The sequence below is a fragment of the Ascidiella aspersa genome, chromosome 5 (assembly GCF_963924565.1).
Source record: "Ascidiella aspersa chromosome 5, kaAscAspe10.2, whole genome shotgun sequence".
Classification (NCBI taxonomy): Eukaryota; Metazoa; Chordata; class Ascidiacea; order Phlebobranchia; family Ascidiidae; genus Ascidiella; species Ascidiella aspersa.
The window spans coordinates 28,496,518-28,514,168 of record NC_139451.1 but is presented as its reverse complement, the minus strand read 5'-3'; the positions used below and the strand labels follow the sequence as shown (position 1 = coordinate 28,514,168).

At 36.7% G+C, this 17,651-nt stretch overlaps 1 protein-coding gene across 1 annotated transcript in view; it reads right to left on the bottom strand.

The window, feature by feature from the left end:
- The window catches only part of LOC146145774 (angiotensin-converting enzyme-like), a 57,196-nt gene that overhangs the window by 19,815 nt on the left and 19,730 nt on the right, over nt 1-17,651 (bottom strand). The window contains exons 17-29 of the mRNA XM_083390681.1: nt 17,163-17,321; nt 16,601-16,688; nt 15,534-15,680; nt 14,868-14,991; nt 14,069-14,234; nt 13,295-13,464; nt 12,800-12,938; nt 10,942-11,130; nt 10,411-10,550; nt 9,134-9,256; nt 7,439-7,626; nt 6,316-6,363; nt 583-682 (exon numbers count right to left, since the gene is read on the bottom strand). Coding sequence (XP_083246807.1) covers nt 583-682; nt 6,316-6,363; nt 7,439-7,626; nt 9,134-9,256; nt 10,411-10,550; nt 10,942-11,130; nt 12,800-12,938; nt 13,295-13,464; nt 14,069-14,234; nt 14,868-14,991; nt 15,534-15,680; nt 16,601-16,688; nt 17,163-17,321 — 1,781 coding nt within the window. The remainder of the gene's footprint in view (nt 1-582; nt 683-6,315; nt 6,364-7,438; nt 7,627-9,133; nt 9,257-10,410; nt 10,551-10,941; nt 11,131-12,799; nt 12,939-13,294; nt 13,465-14,068; nt 14,235-14,867; nt 14,992-15,533; nt 15,681-16,600; nt 16,689-17,162; nt 17,322-17,651) is intronic.

The following is a 17,651-nucleotide window of genomic DNA, read 5'->3' as shown; positions in this document are numbered from 1 at the left end:
GTTTCTTACAGCCTATCCGTACTGCAGTCTTTTATATTGTATTGGCTGCAGAAATATGTTGATTTAGAATGCAACTGCTCTATTAAATAATAAAAATTTGCTTTTTTGTGTTAAAGTATTTTTGTAATAAAGTTGTTAGTAAACAAGTTTTATAGTTGTCTTGATGTACAAGGCGTTTCTATCGCTTAAGACAGTGCTTCTTAACCTTTTTTCGCGGCGACCCACATATTAAGCGTAAGTATGACGACTAAGCTTTGGCGACCCACTTGTTTTTATTGTAAGCGAACTAAAAATAGGCATCAGCATAAAGAATTTATAATTTTAATAATTATTATAAGACATTATTTGTATTGCTTTCTTAATTTTCTTAAGAAAAAAATTGCTCAGAACCAATCTCAATTAGTATAAACATGTGAGCTACTGCGGTCGGCGACCCAACCAAATCAAACAGCGACCCAATTTTTGGGGCGCGACCCATAGGTTGAGAAGCACTGGCTTAAGATGTTCATTTACCGCAGTTTTATATACATTGATCAACGGAAAAGTGAATATACTTGCAATAACCAATATTTAGTAAAGTACTTAAAACCATGACGATGTATAATTTGTTTGTGGTCGGATCCAAAGCCAATTAAGAACGCATTGCGAAAATAGCACGGGATCATAGCTGTACTTTTCAAGCCTTTGATTTAAACGTAAAACGGTACAAATAACAAAGCTATCAATATTTGTCCAGGAGTCTTATATTATGGACTATAACACTCTTCGTCGTGGATCTATTCATTTACAGTTTTTTACGTTACGTATTCCGTTACGATTTTTGTCAAGAATTTAAGAATGCATTTTGTTGGAACACGGTCTTTTTCAAATAACAACCAAGTTCTATGAAAAAGCATGGGTCGAATATAATAGAAATGTGTTACAAAGTGAAACATTCACACATATGTGTGTATAGCTGAGATCTAGCCCTTCGAAGCTGCTTTTTGACCAACGACTAGGGCTATGAATGTTTCATTGAAAAAATAATATGGTACTGTGGACCCCCCTCAATGAGGTTGCTTGTACTAACAAATTGAGCAAGCATTGGCGTATGGTTGTTTCTCGACTCGCTCCCTTCTGAGCCCGCATAGCTCAGTTGGTAAAGCGACGGTCCCGGCTTGACCGGAGGTCGTGAGTTCGAACCTCACTGCAGGCTAGTTGTTTTTCTAGTCTGCCCTGCTTGCATCATAGATCAACAGACTCGGTGAGACTGCGATGGCTTTCGGTGTGTTACAAAGTGATACTGAATGTGGCGAAGTTTAGTTGCTTCAATTAGCAATTGTACTGGACGTTGTAATTAATCTGATTTTTTTAATTTAACTATCTAAAGTTCGTTGTCAAACATGGCAAAAAACAGTAGGGTTATGTGGTAGACCGATAGGGCATTAAGCCCAGGGGTGTCCAACAAGCGGCATGCGTGCCAAACGTGACACGCGACAAAATAAAAAAATGGCACGCAAGCCTCCCTGAATTACCTAATTTGCTATTCAGCCAATTGTAAAAAATTACCTAATTTTTTATACAGTAAATTTCCTTTGTTATTCACAATATAAAACAATCGCTGCAATCACGACAACAAACAATTACTTCTAATACTATAACATTATTTCGTAGTGGAGGCTAGCAATCACATAACTATAAAGTTTGGTGTGAGGAAACAAAAAGTCAGCTCACTGACGGCCATTAAGATGCAGTAACGCGCACTGCTAACTACACGTTTTTATTATTTGCAAAAAAACGTTTTATTATTATAAAGAATTATATAACTAAACTTTGGCACGGGATGAAGTTATAGGATAAAAATTGGCACGCCGGCATGCTTGAGTTGGACACCCCTGATTTAACGCAGTGGTATAATATGACTTCGCAGCCCTGATACGAAACAAGAAAACCTGTGCTCATTGCGGAAACAATTACGTTTGCGACTATGCCGAAACTCTATTGTTCGTAGACGTATGAACGGACGTGTGTAATTTCCTGTTTAATTGTTTCGCAACGTTTCGTTTCGACGTGCTTCTGCTGATACTGTATAAGATAAACGTCTTGGTTCAAAAGGTAAATTCGTATTTTATAACAAATTTTAATTTGATTTCAGCTTAACATTATTTTAGTGGTTAAAATAAAAAAAAATAACTGATAACATTTTCCCTAAGTGTGTCATCTGTTTCTTTCTGTGTACTTTCTTGACTCTGTCCATTGATTTCACCTTGAAGTGCCAAGATTTAACTTAAATTGGTCAAATTATCCGCGCAATGTTTGCATTTCTGTTTTGGTAACTAAACAGCATTTTTTCATTTAAGATTAGCGTTGAAAATGAAATCAACCCATATCGAAATGCTTATGGCTTCCGGCCCGCAAAATCATTTAGATCGGCACGCGTTAAAAAATTAAAATTAAATTCACATCATGATTTTTTTATAATTTTTTTTCTCGAATAATTTCACCTGTTTCGTTTGTTTAACATGGTAATGACGTCATCCGATATCTGGTCGGAGCGCGTATTTTTTACACGATGTTGAAAATGAGTAAAGAGTTATTCGAAACGTTAAAAATACTACGTATGAGCTTTGATATTATTCTTACGTCTTTCTACAACCTCTAACCATTATGCTCTAAAAAATTACAATAAATTAGTTCGTGAAGGTATCAAACACAAATGAATTTTAGCCCACCTTTGGATGTAACCATTTTTTCCTCGTAGTATAGACGGTAAGACTTAAGCTACAGTAGCATGCTAGCAATTCCCTACAAACCAACAAAAAATGTGGCCTGTCAAATAAAACATATAAACATTGGCTAATATTTGCATTTGTCTGTAAAATTTCGTACTGTCTCAATGTACACCAGTGCAGAAAATAATTCGGCCCTGGTCTAGAATCCTACCACAATGAACATTAATTTAATTAGGGTGTGGGTTTGGGTAGGTTAAATAATAATTATACTTGACTCACCCTAACCCAAACGCTAACCGACACCCTATAACACAAATATTATTTGTTGCATTAATGATTGTTTCAACGCTGTGGTAGGATTTTAGACCAGCGCCATTAATTCTTTAAGATTCAAGTTTTAGAGCAACAAATATAGGGACGACATTGATCGTTACAAACGTGCCAAATTAGTCTTTTCAGGATGGGAAGTTTAAAGTTTTCGCCGTGGTACGAACTTGTTTAAACCAAGCAACGAGCGGAACATTATTTAACCAAGGCAGTAATGAACAGATTGTACAGAAAAAATGTCGCTAGTAGGCAACAAGGGTTGGCAGCGTGTCTACAGCTACAGGGCAACAGAGAGCAGGAATACAGGGAGTCGAACAGTTTGAATTTTACGGTTCATGTGTGGTTCGGAGCAATTTTAAAGTCCCGGTTCGGATACAACTGTCGATTCGGGATCGGCAGGGATTTATTCAGAATCTGATCCAGTTCCGTTTTCGGTTTCGGAGCAAATTTTTAAGTTCCGGTATAATGCAGTGTTGTAATGACTTAAGTCAATGACTTGACTTAAGTGCACTTAAGTCACTGTTTTTAAATGACTTGACTTAAGTCTTTTCGGCAAATGACTTGACTTGACTTGACTTAAGTCTTTCGGACAAATGACTTGACTTGACTTAAGTCTTTTGAACAAATGATTTGGGTTGAAATAAAGAATTTTCTTTAAGCAAATTTTTGCACAAAAAACAAATTGCTTGCTATATGTTCCGTTTTCGTTAGTTTTTAGTTCAGTTATTCTTCATAATCATGCGAGTTTAAAAATTCTAATAGTTTAACGTTTTATTTTTAGACAAGGACGTGACTTGAAGTTGACTTGCTCTAATTATGACTTGACTGGGACTTGACTTGTTATTTATTCCAAAAGACTTGACTTGGACTTTAAGTCATTTTAAAATGACTGGTTCACAACACTGGTATAATGTGAGTCAATAAATGTACAGAATCGTTATTGAATCGTAGGTCATATTTAACCCAAGTGTTGTGGCGTAAAAAAACAAGCAGATCATTAATAAATATCTAGAAAATACAAAAATATTAATTTTTTTATAAAATTTTAAATATGACCTAACATAATTTCTTTGTAAAACAAATTTTGACGTGATACTGGTGTGAAACGCGTTTTTGACTGGTTGAGGCACACTTAAGGTTCAGGTTCTTTCACAATATGTGGTTCAGGTTCGGTTACCGTTCAGAAAAAATTGGCCCAAAACCGGTTCACAAAGCTCCTGTTCGGTTTCGGTTCGACTCGACTCCCTGCAGGTATTTTTTGCCAGGCGTATATCGGCTCGCGTCAATCGCCTATAAAAGTGCGCTGTGGGCGTTTTTTCTTGGTCAGTTAAAACAAGTAATTTTCAATGTATAGTTATTTTCGTACCACCGTGTATGCTACTAAAAAACCTAAACTCAAACAGAAATCCATTAAAATAAATCATTCGTTAATGAACCTATTTTGCAAGTTATTCGAGTATTCCATCATTTGGACGCAGTATTGTAAGCAAGTCATTTTAAAATGTCGCAGTCCAGTCATTAGTAAATTAACTTATGTCCAAGTCAAGTCCTTGTTATAATATTAAACGTTATGAAAATTAATAAACTCGCCCAATATAATAAGCAATAGGCCTACCACAACTAAAAATTCTAAAGACGCGATATAATTCATGCAAATTTTTAATGTTCAGAAACTAAGATAAATAACCCAATTCATAAAAATGCCTAATGAAAACACTTCATTTAAACCCAAGCAGTTTGTCCAAAGACTTAAGTCAATTCAAGTCATTTGAAACAGTGAAAAAATGCCTCTCATGTACAAGTAAGAAAACTCTAAACGTCCTTGAATGCCTGCGTTACTTACTTGTTGTTATAAGTCTTACTTTGGCTGCAGCCAGTGTAACTTTTTATCACTTAGATTTACTGTTTGCTTGCACTGATTTCCCACGTCAAGAATTGCCCAGTCAGTTATACTGTAATTGTAAACAGCTGGCCTAAGTACGACAGCTTCGATTAAGGGCAAGAGGCGAAGTAATAATTACACGTGTAAGGTGGAGGCGCTTTTAATCAAGACCTTTAAGGCACAAAATTATTAACTAATCATTAAGCGCAAATTATCTAATTTCGTCTGAGAAGTGACTGGAGCTGTAAATCGGAAATTGGGTGCGTTATACATTTTGTACAAAGCAAAAATTCAACCATGTATGGTAACAGATAATTTAGGAATATTAATACATGAACAATGGTCAAATCAACCTCAGTATTTCGCTTTGTATCGCTTACATCTTTTTGACTACCAAGGTTTTTAATTTGTTTTTACAGAAGAGTATATCTCAGACGAATAAAAATTGCGCCCCACCTTTTATAAGTGTTGCTTAAATTTCTTCTAATTCACATTAACTAAAGATATACAAGCTATAGTATCGAACGTCTTAATCAAGATGCTGTCGATCTATACTCGACCTTTTTGGCTTTGCAATTCATTATCAAGCTACATTACAGATCCGTGCATAGTGTGCCAAAGGATATCTTTCTGTTCTTATAGTAATTTATTTAAGCTATAGTAACGACAACCTTCATTTAAGCACAACAAGTTTTATTGTAAAAGAACGCGGAATTTATTGTTGCGAAAAAGGCAGCCGTTTCCTTCGTTTGAACATTTTTGTTCAAACTGCAATAAAACGTGCCAAGTTTCTAATCAAAACTCGGCGAACAAATATGTCGTCAAGTGAGGGCAAATTAAATGCTTGACAATGAAGTGCATATATATAAATAGCAAGGAATTAAGAACTAAGTGTCAAATCGCATAAATTGCCATTATTTGCTTCGCGATGCTTTCTAACGCAGAGGTTCTTAAACTGGGGTCCATGGCCCCTTGGGGATCTATGAACCGGATTAGGGGGTCTATGAAACCTTTATTGAAATGTTAGTGTATATTTAATAAGTAGGCCTATTCAAAGCAAAAGTTTAATTAAAAACAAAACGTTTGATCACTGAACGTATTCGACTCCATTTCACTTACACTTACAGATGAGCTTTCGTGCTCAATTCAGCCGAAATTAAAAAGTTAAACAACAAACAACAGTCGAAACACATCAACGAGTGGTGGAATAATTATGATGAAACGCGTACAATACAGCAGTGGTTAATTGTCAGATTGCATATAAATTGGTAAAAAACGAGGCGACAGTGAATATAGATCGCTGGATTCGTTTCATTTACTCCAAGGCCATCTTAAGCAGTGAATGCAGAGCAACGAAAGCGATCGAAAGCAGACCAGACGACAATCCTGACGCACTATTTCCTCCTTCCAAACTTACCGTTCTATCAGCGTTCACCACCGTGTCTGAAATAAACAAGAAAACGAAAGTGTTGGGCTAGCATTGTTTGAAGCTTGTTTTATTTATCGATCGCTATAGCCGCCATAGCTTATTGCTAAAGAAGGCCATTGGAAATATTCTGCGTTAAATATGAAGGCGTTTCAATAGCCAACTGAAAGGGTGACTATAAGAAATAATCTTTTTAAAAGTCAGGTTTTCCAGATCCAATTATACTTAAATCTAATGTTTATATTTTGTATACTGAAATCGCGTTTCCTGATAGTTTTATAAATTGTTGGTAGGTTGTACCAGGCCTGAAGTCCGACTCGGGACTCGGGACTCGGGACTCGGGACTCGGGACTCGGGACTCGGGACTCGGGACTCGGGACTCGGGACTCGGGACTCGGGACTCGGGACTCGGGACTCGGGACTCGGGACTCGGGACTCGGGACTCGGGACTCGGGACTCGGGACTCGGGACTCGGGACTCGGGACTCGAGTTAAACCACGTAAAACTACCCGAGTCCCGAGTCCGACGTGCGGGCAGTTTTAAATTTCGAAACTGAAAAGGCCGCGAAGTCTAAATCGTAAATAGCAATAATGGACTATTTTGCAACCATGTGTCTTGGGTGGATGAATTATGACACCCAAGGCCTCTCTATGGGCGCTCACCTCGCCGCAGGCTAGGTGTTTATACAGTAGTTCACAATAAGCACCTAATTGTTTTATAAGGCTCTACTGGGATTTTCTTCTATCGTTCCTATGCGATGTATGCAGGGCTGTCATGCAACTATTGAGCAAGTGTCACAGACACTGCAGTTAATATATTGATGATCGGTTAAGTAGCACTTAAGGCCTGTTCTCTTCATCCAGTTTACACAAGATTCATATTCCAGCTTAGATGCGCTGCCAAAGTGCTTCTTCGGTCTCTCCGAAACAATTTTGTAAACATTTTGATTCTTATCGCACTTCAGTGTAGACTTACTGATCGGAGAGTTACCATAATGCTATATTTACCGTTTAATTAAGCTCCGAAATAAGAAAATAAGTTTAAATTATATTGGGTTCACTTATGCCATGTTACCTCTCAGTAAAGACTTACTGGTGGGAGGTTGCCAGGAGTACTCGGGCCACCCGATCACCTCCTTGTTCTTTTCGTTCTCCTGCTCCAGGAAGTCCATGAGCGGCTGATAGTAGCGGATGAGGGAAGCGGATGACATCACTCTGCTTCCGGTCACAGCCTCAAGAGCTTCCTCCCACGTGAGACTTGATCCAAGCTTGAGCATGTCTCTGTAGAGTAGAAATAAGTAAACTAAATAGAGCGATCAAGGAAACAAAAAAACGGGTTTACTATTTTAATTGTTTTACTAAATTTACAATTTTACAGTGTTGTAAACAAGTCATTTCAAAATGACCCAAGTCTCAGTTAAGTCAGTTGTAAAATAGGTTGATTCAAAGTCAGGTCTTTTTAAATAAACAACAGGTCAAGTTCCAGTCCAAATCTTCCCTAAAAAACGTCAACTTCAAGACACATCCTTGTCATAAAAATAAAACGATGAAAGTTATAAAATTGGTAAATTCGATTATGAGCTTAATTTGAGCAAGTCCCTGTGGAATCAAAAAAAGTAAAAACTGAAATGTCAGCATTTACGACGCAATAAGAATACCAAAGCCCTTTTCGACTTATTTTCGACCGAAGAAAAGAAAAAATTCCAAGAAAATAAAATATCATATTGAAACTTGGAATTACACAAAGGCATCTTTCGCTTAAATCTAACTTTTGCTTGGCAAATTTCATTTTATAAAACATTGAAAAAAAAACGTTTTCTGATTTATCATTACTACGTATTTGTGATATTCTATTTTACTTTTGATAATAGAGGTGGATTGAAAAACAATTCTGACCAGTTTATAAAAATAAATGCGAATTTGAACATCGTTTTATTATATAATACAGCAAATGCTTCGCCCTGTAAGCAAAATCGCATTAAGTCGAAAAACCAACAACATTTATGCTGCGTGTAAATTTTGTAAGGATTTAATTCCCAGTCGAGTCATTCGTAAATTGCCTTAGGTCCAAGTCAAGTCCTTGACTTAAACAGAAAACTTTACTGATTAATACTGGTAAACTCGATCGTCCGATTATAAGCAATAACTCACGAAAATATAACATAAACCTAACATATAGCAAGCTATTTGCTTTGTGTGCACAAATTAAAATAAATAACCCAATTTAAGAAAAAAAGGATGAATAAAAACGCCTAATATTAAGCCATATAATTTGTCAAAATTCAAGTATAATTTGTCAAAATTCAAGTATAATTTGTCAAAATTCAAGTATAATTTGTCAAAAGTCAAGTCAAGTCATTTGTCCAAAAGACTTTAGTTAAGTCAAGTCATTTGTCCAAAAGACTTTAGTTAAGTCAAGTCATTTGTCCAAAAGACTTTAGTTGAGTCAAATCATTTGTCCAAAAGACTTTAGTTAAGTCAAGTCATTTGTCCAAAAGACTTTAGTTAAGTCAAGTCATTTTTCCAAAAGACTTTAGTTAAGTCAAGTCATTTGTCCAAAAGACTTTAGTTGAGTCAAATCATTTGTCCAAAAGACTTTAGTTAAGTCAAGTCATTTGTCCAAAAGACTTTAGTTAAGTCAAGTCATTTGTCCAAAAGACTTTAGTTAAGTCAAGTCATTTGTCCAAAAGACTTTAGTTAAGTCAAGTCATTTGAAAACAGTAACTTAGTCAATAGAACACCGCTTCATGCTACGTTGAAGCTGAAAATCTTCTTTATTCAAACGCACCCGAATTTTTTGCCTGCTTCTAGGGATCCGTTGAAGTCGCATTTATACAGAGGTCCAGTGAAGTTGGCTGCGTCGCACATTGTCTCGTAAAACTGGAATTGGACGATAACGCTCACGAAGTACCTAGACGCAAAATGAGATGCTGAACTGGGTGAAAAGCTACAGTCCTTTTCTAAATGCTCCTGAAGCAATCAGAATTTGCCTTCAGCAACATTTTTTGCTTTTCAATTTCGTTTTTGATTTAAAGTGTTTGCAAATAATTAAATTTAGTTTGTTGATTATTAACTATCATCTACCAGTGTTCAACATACATTTTATTTTGCTTGCAATTTGCGGTGTTAACTGAAACGACAACATTTGAATTTTAGAGAACATTGAACTTCAAATGACGGGATAAATACAAAACTAAGCAACACCTTCGGATACCATTTCCTACCATTAACAAAACAAGAAATGCCAAAAATACGTAATTCTGCGCTACTTAGGCATGAATTGACCATATATAAACCACATTGTCGTCAATTTAAGGCATATATAAACAAACGCTGAGCGTTAGTTTATATAGGTATATAAGGGCCCTTGTTTTCATGTTGATAAACTTTTATTTCTTATTAAACTAATTGACGCTTTCTCACAAGCCAAAGCACTTTCATTGAACAGATATTATCCGAAAGGAACATATTTTCCAAAATGGTTTGTTTCCCATCTTGAAGGAAAACGTAAAAGCAGCACTAAAGCAGTCAAGTGCCCACAAACTCAAGCAACTATATTTATTTTAGTTTTTTTTTTTAATTAGAATAAAAATAATATAATTTGTGCTGTTCTTTAACATCGCTTATGCTTTCCAGACAGTAAAAATCATTTTTTAATTTTGCAACAAACGTGTTAATTTAAGAATATCACAGTCCATACAGGAGTAGGTACATTTTTACCGTTTCGGACATATCTTTATTCATTTTCAACATCATAAAAAACCTTTAAAAGGTAGTTCATACTTTATTATACGCCTTAATATTCTTACAACGTCTTGCTACAATCTCTAACAGTTATGCTCTGTGGATATGTTATACACCACCATTCTTATCGCCTTTTACTCGCGCTTGTGCTTACGTGCTTTTTAATTGTCTTCATTTATGCTTTGACCTAATGAAACACGGTTTTGCGAACATTTATCGAGAATTCAATACAATTTGTCTTTATACAGTGCCACCTGAATCCTCTATTTAGAATTAGACAAATAAGGTCATTCGCAAAGATTGTCTAAGTCCGGCTCCCACCTGATGTAAGGCACGTCGTTGGGAATATGGAACTTTGCGCCAGGGTCAAAGTCGAGCTCGGTCCTGGGAAGGGGAGGTGCGACCCCCTGATATTTCAGGCGGTAGTCCCACCATCCCTGGTTCAGATTTGCCTTGCTGATCTGCAAAAAGTAGAAAAAACATTCTTTTCAATTATTTTCAGATAAAGAGAGTTTACATAAATATAGAGTGAAAAAATGTAGATATGACTGTCAACACTCTCACGCTTTATTATATAAGATAAACAGCAAGACTAGCGGACATTCAAATGTCACACATCGTCACAAGACTTGCGCCGAGGTGAAAGTAGTCATATGCGCAATTTAAAAAAAATTACCCAATTTTGATGATAAAAAATGCTTAATGAAAACACTTTATTTCAACCCAAATCATTTGTCCAAATGACTTAAGTCAATTCAAGTGATTTAGAAACAGTGACTTAAGTGCATGGACTTAAGTCAATACAACTACAAGCAGCTTATGTTTCAACAGTTTAAGTGAAAAGGCACCAACCCGTTCGCTGAAGACATCCCATCGCCATTTGTCCATGAGATAACCGAAGGGAATGAAGGCAATCTTGTCGAGGGCGACGCTCATCAAGTAGTTAACGTCGGCCTGCGGATTCTCTTCAGGTTTTTCGATCAGTCCAAGCTTGTACAAATGCTCCAAAGTACCGACCGACAGGGAAAGGGTGTCCCCGACCTGTTCGGGTGAAAATGTGTGATTTAAAATACTGTTTACCAATTGCCACGAGCTTCAGTAAGTTACTCTTGTTAAGTTGTCAACCAATTTGCATTCAGAATGCAGCAACCGACACCTATAGCCGACCTTGAAATATTTCACATATTTGCTAAATAAGTAAGTTACTCTCTGTAGAGTTGTAATGTTCCTAAATTTTATTAAAGTTCATTAATTATATGTCAAGCTGTCAACTAAGGTGTCACTCAATTGCAACAGTTCTTATACCTACTAGTTTGTAAAAAATTTCCGGAAGAGAGTTACGTTTGATTACGAATTATTACTAAAATTATTTTTCTAAATTGTATTAAATACAGGGAGTCGAACCGGAACCTAACCGAAACTTGATGAACCAGTTTTCGGTCAATTTTTTCCGAACCTGAACCGAACCTGAACCGTTTTATGTAAGATTCTGAGAAGCCGAACCTGAACTGAACCCAATATCTTGAATAAACCTGAACCTTAGCCAAACCCGAACCTGTCAACAAAAGCGGTTCACTCCAGCATGACGTCACAACCTCTATTTTACAGAGTTAATTTATACCATGTTCAAAATTTTATGAAAAATAATGAATAGTGATTACATAAAACGTTAGTTTTTTTTTATTTTTCAAATATTTCAAGAACGAGCAGCTTGTTTACGCCGCGTAACTCTACATTTATTGACCCACATTTTCATCTCATATTGCATCCGAACCGGAACTTTATAAACCGGTTTTGAAAATAAATTTAGTCGATACGGAGCTCAACCGAAAAATTTTAAATGCTCGAAACCGAAACCGGAACTGAACCGGATTCCGAAAAAATCCTTGAACCCAAACCGAACCTGAACCGGAAACGTCAAACGGTTCGACTCCCTGATAAAATACGCCCCAAAACAGCCCTAGTATCGGACGATGAATACTGATACTATACAAGCACTTGGCTTCCGGTATCAGAGTCGATCCAATATTATAAAAAATCGTGATAAAAAAACAATTTTACCAGCAGAGCTTCAGCAAGTTACTCTCTCTAAAATTGTTTCTTTTCTAACATATTAAAATTCATAATGTCAAGTTGTCACCCTATTTTTATATTGAGAATGCAGCAGCCGACACTTATGCTGTTAATTTTCGTGTTTCGAGTTAAAGGCCTGGCAACATGTAGGCGATTTTTAAGAAGACTTTAATTTGTGGGCATTTTCAAATTACGACGATCGTTGCATATTTTTTCGGTAAAAAAAGTCTCAACTAACAACATGTTTTACCGTTTAGGAGTTTAAAATGCAAAGTTAAGAAAAAATGGATTATTGAATTTTTAAAAATATATAGCTTATGCAAACTTAAAAAACTTGATATGTTCTGTATAGAAAACAAACATTTTCCATTTTTTGTTAAAAGGGCGCTTAAAAGAAAACTGATATCGGCCATAACTTATATTTTTCCTCCGCAGTGGGAACAGCAGTTAACTTTACAGTCAAGAACTTTACGCTACTCATCCTGCCAACATTTTCGATGATGCGAGAGTATTTAGGGGAAGCTTAAACTTGAAACAGACTCATTTGCAATAGACTAATACAGCAACAATTCAGTTTGGACACTAATTTACATTATTTCCTTTTGAAATACTAACTTAGATCAATTCGCGAACTCACCGCCTCGTGGAATCCCGGGTTGGCTCCGTCTCTGAACACTGTAGGTTGGTCCTTGTACTGGAGGTAGTACTGGATGTGTCCCAGCTCATGGTGTATCGTAACAAAATCGTTCTGGTTGATTTCGGTGCACATCTTCACTCTGTGTTTACATGCGCGAAAAAACGTGAAAAATAGTGCATCCGATGAGAACATGTCTATACTTCGTCAAAAACTACCAACTTGAAATCCTTACGATTGTAGAAGTCCCAGGCTTAACTTATTAATTTGTCCAAAGACTTAAAAGCCCTAGGCCAAACTCACACAAACCAATCTTAAGTCGTTTCAACACTGAGATAATGAATGTACTGTTGCTGCCAGGCATTGTATCAATTATAGAAGTCCCATGCTTAAATTATTTGTCCAAATGCTTAAAATCCCTAGGTCAAACTCACACAAACCAATCGTAATTAATTTAAACACCGCGAACATGACTATACTTTGTCGAAAAGAACTAACCTAAAGTCTTTGCGATTGTAGAAGTCCCATGCTGAAGCGTGGCAAACCACTTCACGGTCGGAAGGCCTCACGTACATCGTTTCGTTCCAGAAGGCCTCTGGACACCTCTCGAGTCCCATGTCGCCGAAAAAGTCGTCCGCTACCTCAAACATTTGCATCACTGTCCAGCCCTGCTCAAGAAGATAAGTGTTTAACACATTTTTTTTAAGTAATTTTTCAGTATTTTTTGTTATTGTTTGGTGAGATATATAGTTTTGAAAATATATTAGTATAGTAGGACGAAATAAGAATAGCAAAGCGAATACAGGAATAGGTATTATTTTGAACATCTTTAAAAAATATGACACTTACTCAAAGTGACCCCTTCTTTAAAATGATAATTCTACTTATGTATGGGCTTTGATATTCTTATTACGTCTTACTACAGTACAACCTATAAAAATAGTATTGTGCTTTTTTAAACAATCATATTATCAAGGGAGGTTGTTTCAGGAGAATTTAAACAACGTGAAACGTACCAATTAGAGAAAGATAAGAAGAGTGGGAGCTTTAAAATAAGTCATTAATGGTCCGGGCTTTCAGAAGCGTTTGAACACATTTTAAAACAAAAACGCGAGAAAAGTTCTGCATTTCCATACGAGAAAAAAACGTTGAACATAGGACCTACAATCCTGCAAAAGCGTTTCCGATAACTGGAACGTGTTTGACAGCTTTTCTTGAGTGAATAAGCAAAACTACTTCTGATGGGTTATACAGCAAAGTAATATTGCGTACTTGTTCTTGCAGTCCCTTGGTTGCATCGGGCCGAACAAGACCTTCGTATGGTTCCAGTAGATCGTACAGGTTCAACCAATCCTGAGCCCACATGTTGCCCAACAAATGAGCAGGAATCGGTCCCTTCAGGTTTATCACTTCGGCTCCATAGTGATTGTAAAGACGTCTAAAAATGAAAAACGTATTTGTTTAAACCAGGGGTTGGCAACCTATGACCCGCTGGTGAAAATCATCTGGCCTTTGCAGTGGTTTCCTTATTTAAGCAATTTTAAGAGGGGTGCGAGAATTTATTGGTGATTTGAAAAGAGTACAGCAAGGAAAAATGTTAAGAACCAATGTTCTAAAAGATAAGATGATGGTATTATACGATAGTCCACATTGAAAAATGTATTATATGCTGTAATTATTTCTTTATTCAGTTAAAGGAAAACTTACTCTCATTTTGGTATGTTTTACTGTGTTATGAGTTACTTGTATAAAAATAAATTGCAGTCGTTTTCCTATTTAAGCAATTCTAGGAGGGGTGCAAAAATTGGTTGGTGATTTAAAAGGGCTACAGCAAGGACAAAGGTTAAGAATCACTGCTCTAAAAGTTAGACAACAATCTAATTGAAAACCGCATATCAGGTGTTGGTGTAAAATTAAACGATAGTGCGCAATGGCAAAGGTAAGAACTGCGCATGGAATCTTAAAAAAAATCATCTTACTTTGACTTCACAGTTCATCACGATTTGCAGTGAAATTCAATTGAACGGCCGAACATAATAATCGTTTGCAATAAACTTTCAAACTCAATCACCTTCGCACGAAAGCATGTAACTGCTCGTACAGCGGAATCATTTCTTGCCACACTGTTTCTAGTTGTTCTTGCATGTTTGGCGTCTCGTATGCTGAGAGCCAGAAGGCGCCCATATCGGGATAATCTGTAAAGAAGAATCGTTTAAGAAGACTGCCGTGGAAGAAAAAACGTTATGTTGATTCGAAAACAAACTTTAATGTAAATTCTTCCCAGCTTAGTATGTGTTTCCACAACAGAATCTTGCCCTCCGACAAGTCAGTAAAATCACTAGAAAACACTGTCAAGTGATCAAGTCATTGGCTTAGTCGCATTGATTTAGCTGAGTTAATGACTCAATTCAGCCATTATAACATATCTAAATCTATGCTACACCACAAAACAAAACAAAAAAGGGAGCTGGTCTAGAATCGTATCACATTTTCGTCCGGGGGTTAATATTGCTAACAATATTTGGGTTAGGGTGCGAGTTAGCGTTTGAGTTTGGCTGGGCCAGGTATTGTTAATATATCTATCCTTGCATATTCATGGCTTCCTTGCGATTTTAACTTTGACAACTCGTTTCGTTAGTGTTAAAATAAATGTGGCAGGATTCTAGGCCAGCGCCAAAAACTGTTGCCAGGACAATCCAAAGAGCAATACACCAAACTAAAAAGAGCAAATTCCTACTGTTGAGAACGGCGATTTCGTTCTGTAGGTCGATGTACTTCCCGTAGTCGGCTCGCATGTCCTTATCAATGATGGCGTCCCTCCATCCTTTCCAGGTATCCCTCAGCTCGTTGTAGTCACGAGAAGATGCCATCGTAGCAGTGAGGTCTGGTCAAGAACGTCGCGGTTAATGCAGGAAACAAGCGAGTAACGTGAGTGCCAACGTTGCCACTTCGATGTAAGTGCTTTATGACTAGTTTAATTGTGTAAGCATTCTATTGCTTGCTGTCAAACAGTCCAAGGTCACCGAAACATGGTGCTTTGATATTGTAGTTCTCCATACGGCAGATTTTGAACATATTCTAGTTTATTGCTAAAGGATACTCTTTACCATTTAAAAGAATCTTAAATTATTTTTAATGAGATAAATGTTGAATTTAACTTGAAGAATCTTCTGTTTAATGAAAACTGTATTAAGGTACTTTTAAATTTGTACTAAATTCCGGTCGCACATTGTAATAAATTGATAACCACAATTTTTTCTTCAGTTCAGGCTGAAGGTTGTAATTTGCACCCCATAATTATCATTCTACGGCATATGTCTTCAATCCCTGGACAAAAACCATAGTTAATTTGAGATTAAAACGAACATGGTCAAGCATGGCAAAGACAATCAGGTTTGATGTCACGCACAGTAATGTGCCGCTATTTGGGAATTAACTTTGACGCTTTTCAGCCGATACCTAGTAGTGTTAACTATCAGTTTCGCTTTTAGCTTGATTCCCAGTCAAACGAAAAAAACCTGTGTTTGCCTCGCAAATTTTAATTTAGAATGCTTCGCTTTAACTCGGTAAACATCACGACGCTTTTGGGTAAATGGTGACACACGAACAGCTATAGTCGTAAACTACAATAAGTTGAACGCACATGGGAAAAATGTTAAATACAACAGTCGGATACTAATTGGTGACAGTTGCTTAACAACTGGTCACATTCAATCTACAGGTTTATAGACTGCCATTTAATATCTACGCTTTACAAAACTTTAATTTTCTTTGCGTCTTTAAACAACTTAAATTTGCAATTACCTGGATCTAGCGGCTTGCAGTCGTTCTCGGTACTGCAGTACTGTGCCGTGCTGTACGATGTCTGCATCTTACTGCTGACTTGTGCGAGCTGGAAACGAAGTAGAGTTAAGACACCGCAAATATATCAACATTACTTGAGTGCAAAATAAAGAAACTAAATTTGCATTATGACAGTATTTTAAAACTACTTTGATTCATTAAGAGTGTGAAAATCGTTTTTGATTTATGGTAATCAGGCGGCACTATATGAAGACAAAGTGTATTAAAATCTGTAGAAGCTTTCGCGCATCAGGTCAAAGTAGATGACAAATTTGTCAGGATTTTAATACAATTGTGTCATTTACAATGTCTTAAGTTTGCAATGCGCCACTTTTCTTTTTCATTCTTTTGTCAATTTAAATCCAATACACCAGTTTTTACTTGATTAACGTTTCTCAAGGATGGATGTTTTGCGACGCCCGCTGTTCAAGTAAAAAAGAATAAAGTGTGCAAGTAAAAAAACTCAAACTAACTGCTCCAGGCACTCCGCTTTATTTTCAGGTATAAGCTTTAATTTGCCAACCTCTTGTAGTTTGTCGTCGGACAAAGCCCCATCTCCCACCACGCTAATCTTCGCAATTTGCCTTCTCATGTTTGTGTCTGTGATCTCGCTAGGTTCGTACAGCTTGGCGATCTGCGCTTGTTCTGCTAAGAACTTGGAAAGCTCGGTGCCAGCCGCTTCCTGTAAAAAAGAGGTGAACTTGTCCTTTTTTGTGGTGAAACTATAACAGCGCGAGTCAGTCTTGGAAATAAGTCATTTTAAAATTACTGTAGTCACACGCAAGTGAAAGTAGCTTAAGTCAAAGTCTTTTTGAATCAATAACAAGTCACGTCCAATCATCAGTTACCAGTCAAGTCCCAGTCAAGTCATTGTAGGAACAAGTCAACTCAAGTCACGTCTATTAAACTTCCTTTAAAAGCCGAGGTGAACTTTTTTGTCACTTTTATGGAATTATAGGTGAGACTATAGAGGCGCTTGGCAGTATTATAAACAAGTCATTTTAAAAAGACT